This window comes from Lepeophtheirus salmonis, unplaced genomic scaffold, assembly GCF_016086655.4.
Source record: "Lepeophtheirus salmonis unplaced genomic scaffold, UVic_Lsal_1.4 unplaced_contig_6863_pilon, whole genome shotgun sequence".
In the NCBI taxonomy this organism is placed as follows: domain Eukaryota; kingdom Metazoa; phylum Arthropoda; class Copepoda; order Siphonostomatoida; family Caligidae; genus Lepeophtheirus; species Lepeophtheirus salmonis.
The window spans coordinates 1-3,270 of NW_027295566.1; the positions used below are offsets into that span (position 1 = coordinate 1).

At 33.4% G+C, this 3,270-nt stretch overlaps 1 protein-coding gene and 1 pseudogene across 2 annotated transcripts; both read right to left on the minus strand.

Moving 5' to 3' along the window:
* Positions 1-132: 132 nt before the first annotated feature.
* On the minus strand, positions 133-972 carry LOC121131460 (isopentenyl-diphosphate Delta-isomerase 1). Its single transcript, XM_040726891.2, has 2 exons — positions 688-972; positions 133-620 (listed from the first exon to the last, which is right to left on the minus strand). The coding sequence occupies exons 1-2, from the start codon at positions 941-943 to the stop codon at positions 172-174; spliced, it is 705 nt and encodes a 234-aa protein (XP_040582825.1). The 5' UTR covers positions 944-972; the 3' UTR covers positions 133-171.
* A 21-nt stretch (positions 973-993) lies between these two features.
* Positions 994-2,963, minus strand: LOC121131459 (EGF domain-specific O-linked N-acetylglucosamine transferase-like; annotated as a pseudogene). The gene has a single exon (XR_011784226.1). The product of XR_011784226.1 is annotated as an EGF domain-specific O-linked N-acetylglucosamine transferase-like (transcript).
* Positions 2,964-3,270: the final 307 nt, after the last annotated feature.

Below are 3,270 nucleotides of genomic sequence, written 5' to 3' on the forward strand. Positions count from 1 at the left end.
CATAAGGGACTATATAATAAAATCATATTCTCAATCTTCTGAGAAATGTTTTTATATTTATCCCTTCTTATCTCCATGCTCGAACTAGAACGTTTAACTTTACATTAATAATGATGTTCCAATAGTCAAAAGTTATTCAACAATTATACAACCCGCGTCTTTATTGTGTATTTAATAAAACGAATGTATTTTATCTTTATCAACAAATGATTCTAAATTATCAATTGATTTCCACCATCTTGGAAGAAATTCTTTTGAAATAATCTCAAACCACGGGGTCAATGTTCCTTTTGAGGATTCTTCTTTTACAAAATCACTCAGATCTTCATACTTTAGATATAATACTTCATATACTTCTTCAGGATTTGGATTAATCACCACATTTCCCTTAAATATCATGATATAATCTAGCTCATTCTCGCCCCAGATTTTGCACTGAGAAGGAGCAGCATAAAGAATACGCGTGAGGAACTGTATCTTTTCTAATGGTAAACTCTCGGGTTGAATTCCTAATTCATTAAATACTCTTCTACGTGATGCAGTTTTGGCTCCAATAACTCCATTGCTCTCTCCAGGGACATCAAATAACGGATGTGAGCAACACGTATTTGTCCAGAAACCTGAATTAAAAAATAAGATTATATTGTAATTAAATACCTCAGATTCGATTTGTAAGAATTTGCAGACCTGGAAAAGTTATCTTTGTCTTACTCCGTCTCTGTAATAAAAGTTCATTTTTTTCATTAAAAATGAACAGAGAAAATGCTCTGTGGAGAAGGGATTTACCCTTTGAATCAAGTTGATGGCATTTCCTTTTACTTGCCTTTCCAAGAATTGTATCTTTTTCATCTACCAAAATACAAAATTCTTTTAAAAGAACTTTTTGAACGGGATCTATTTTGTTACGAAGAGTAACACATGATTGAAACTCCCTGCGGGCCATTCTTCAACAATTCTATAAATAATTTTTTTTAACAGTTAATATAAGTTGCATTTAGAATTTATGAATAAATACGGTATTTTTTTTATTTTTTAAATATGTTCATAAACATTAGATTCGAAATATCACAGTGTTACTAAGATTAGTGGTTGAATATTATGAGTATCATTCATCAGGGACTTACAAAATCTTAATTAGTTAAAAGTTAAAATAACTCAATCGGCCAATAAAAAAAGATTATGTAATAATGAGTATCAATTATTGTATAAGGATATTTTCTGAGGTAAATTAAATCAAATATACAATAATTAAAAAATAATAATATGAATTAGTAGTAAATGAAAAAAAAAAATATCACAGTTCATTTCTGGTTATTGTTACAATATCTTCATTATAACTCTTATTAAGTTTGCGAAAGGCAGTATGATTTTTAATGTAAATTGTTCCTTCTTCTACAAAAGACAAAAATTCGTCTGGATCAAAGGAATAATTTGTAAATTTTGCATGAGATCCTTTCATTGTTGGATGATGTCCTTGATCCTCTTTTTCCGTACTTTTGAGGGGCCCGATATGTTTTAATCCCCTTAATCTCGTTAAATCAAAGTAACATGATGGATCATCACAGTCCGAGAGTTCGAGTACTACAGCCCATTCGGGAAGGAAAAGCATATGGGATAAACCTGCACCATGAATACCAACGAGGATATCTGTATTCATTATTATGTCTATTTGATAAATATAATCTGTTTTAGGCGTGAATTCAGCCAAGTTAACTTTATACATTCCTTTTAGAGAGAGAATTTTCATCAATGCATCCACATTTAAAAATACGACGATGTTTCGTTCGTCTTGATAGTATAGTAACCTAATTTTCTCACCATCTGGCTCAGCAGCCCAAGGCAAATTGAGTCTTTTGGAATAAATTCGGAAAATGCTTTAAATAGAGAGGATCCTCTACATCCATCTGTGATGGGGGTATTATAAAACAGACCATAGACCATACGAGGTAGCAAAGGAAAGATGGCATTTTTAAAGCAAACCTTTTTGCCACCAAAGGTATTCAGATTCCAAAGAGGATATTTTGTGAAAGCCTGCCACACAGGCCCTAAGGAACTAAGATAGGGTTGATTTTCCCAAATGAGTACACGTACATCATCAGAATACATGTTAGGATTCCGATCTGAAGCATTGACGTGAAGAGAAGCATAGATGTTAAAAAAATCACAAAAATGATGGTAAATATTAACAGTAGCATCCAATTTAATTATCATTGTAGGAGTTTCAATGATTTCATCACACTCCAGCTCCTTGACTGATACAAAATTACGAAGTTCTGGGGCCCAAGATTGAAGTTGAAGACATTAATTGTAATTGGGATTTAAGTAAAGATGAATCCAACTTGCATTGACCCAATCTCTCCCGGTTTCAAAACATTGATATCATAACGTAGAACTTGATTTCTTTTTTGGGGAATGGTTTTAAAATCAATGAAAATATTTTTCCCCTACAAAAAGTTAATTTGTCAGAGCACTCAAGTCTGGAGTGTCCGGAGCTACAAATCCTTTTTATTGACTTACGAAATCCATCCACATATCCAAAATCCGCTTGTTTGAAAAAGTCTTTAGGATTTTCACAGTTTGAATAAATTGGATTTCGAAGGTGAGGACATTTCTGGGTTTCGTATCCCCAACACTCCTTGTCCTCTAGCTGAGGTTCGTAAGAACAGTCCAGATCATGAAATTGGTGCAAGAGAGGAGTGACATGCGAGGAAGGGATCCGGTATTTGTCTTCACATGATATTCCTACGGACAAATGATTCCAGGATCCACAATAAATGGAGAGAAGGAGAGCCAGAGTCGAGGGATTCAAGAAAGGGCACATACTCATCGCGGCTTCCAAAGAAATAACCTTCACTTTTCAAGTAGAAATAGATCGTGCAGTGCCTGAGTCAGTCATTACTTACTACTTAGTTATTCATAGTCGCCCATTGGTCTTCAGCATTCCAAGATTTCACATTTTAATATTAAATAAACTTCTTCCTTTTTTTCATTCTTTGCATCCACCCAAGGAGTACCAGAAAAGGAGAGAGACAAATGAAAATAAATATAGAAACGCAGCAATTTACTAAAGATAAACCATATAAATCTATCAGTTTTATAACCTACTTTTAAATTAAAACAATTTCATGTACAGTACATTTATTGGTTGGCTGGCTGGCTGGCATGATTGACTTTGATATAGAGACTCAACCCTAATTTATAGTATTCATTTTAGTACTTACGGTCTTTTTGTTGGATTTGAGATGCTGTATCGCTTAGCCAGGTTTGTAA

Coding starts and splice junctions, on each gene's coding strand:
- LOC121131460 (XM_040726891.2), bottom strand. CDS start 943: ATGGCCCGCAGGGAGTTTCAATCATGTGTTACTCTTCGTAACAAAATA. Junction 621..687: donor GACAAAGATAACTTTTCCAG/GTCTGCAAATTC, acceptor TTTTTAATTCAG/GTTTCTGGACAAATACGTGT.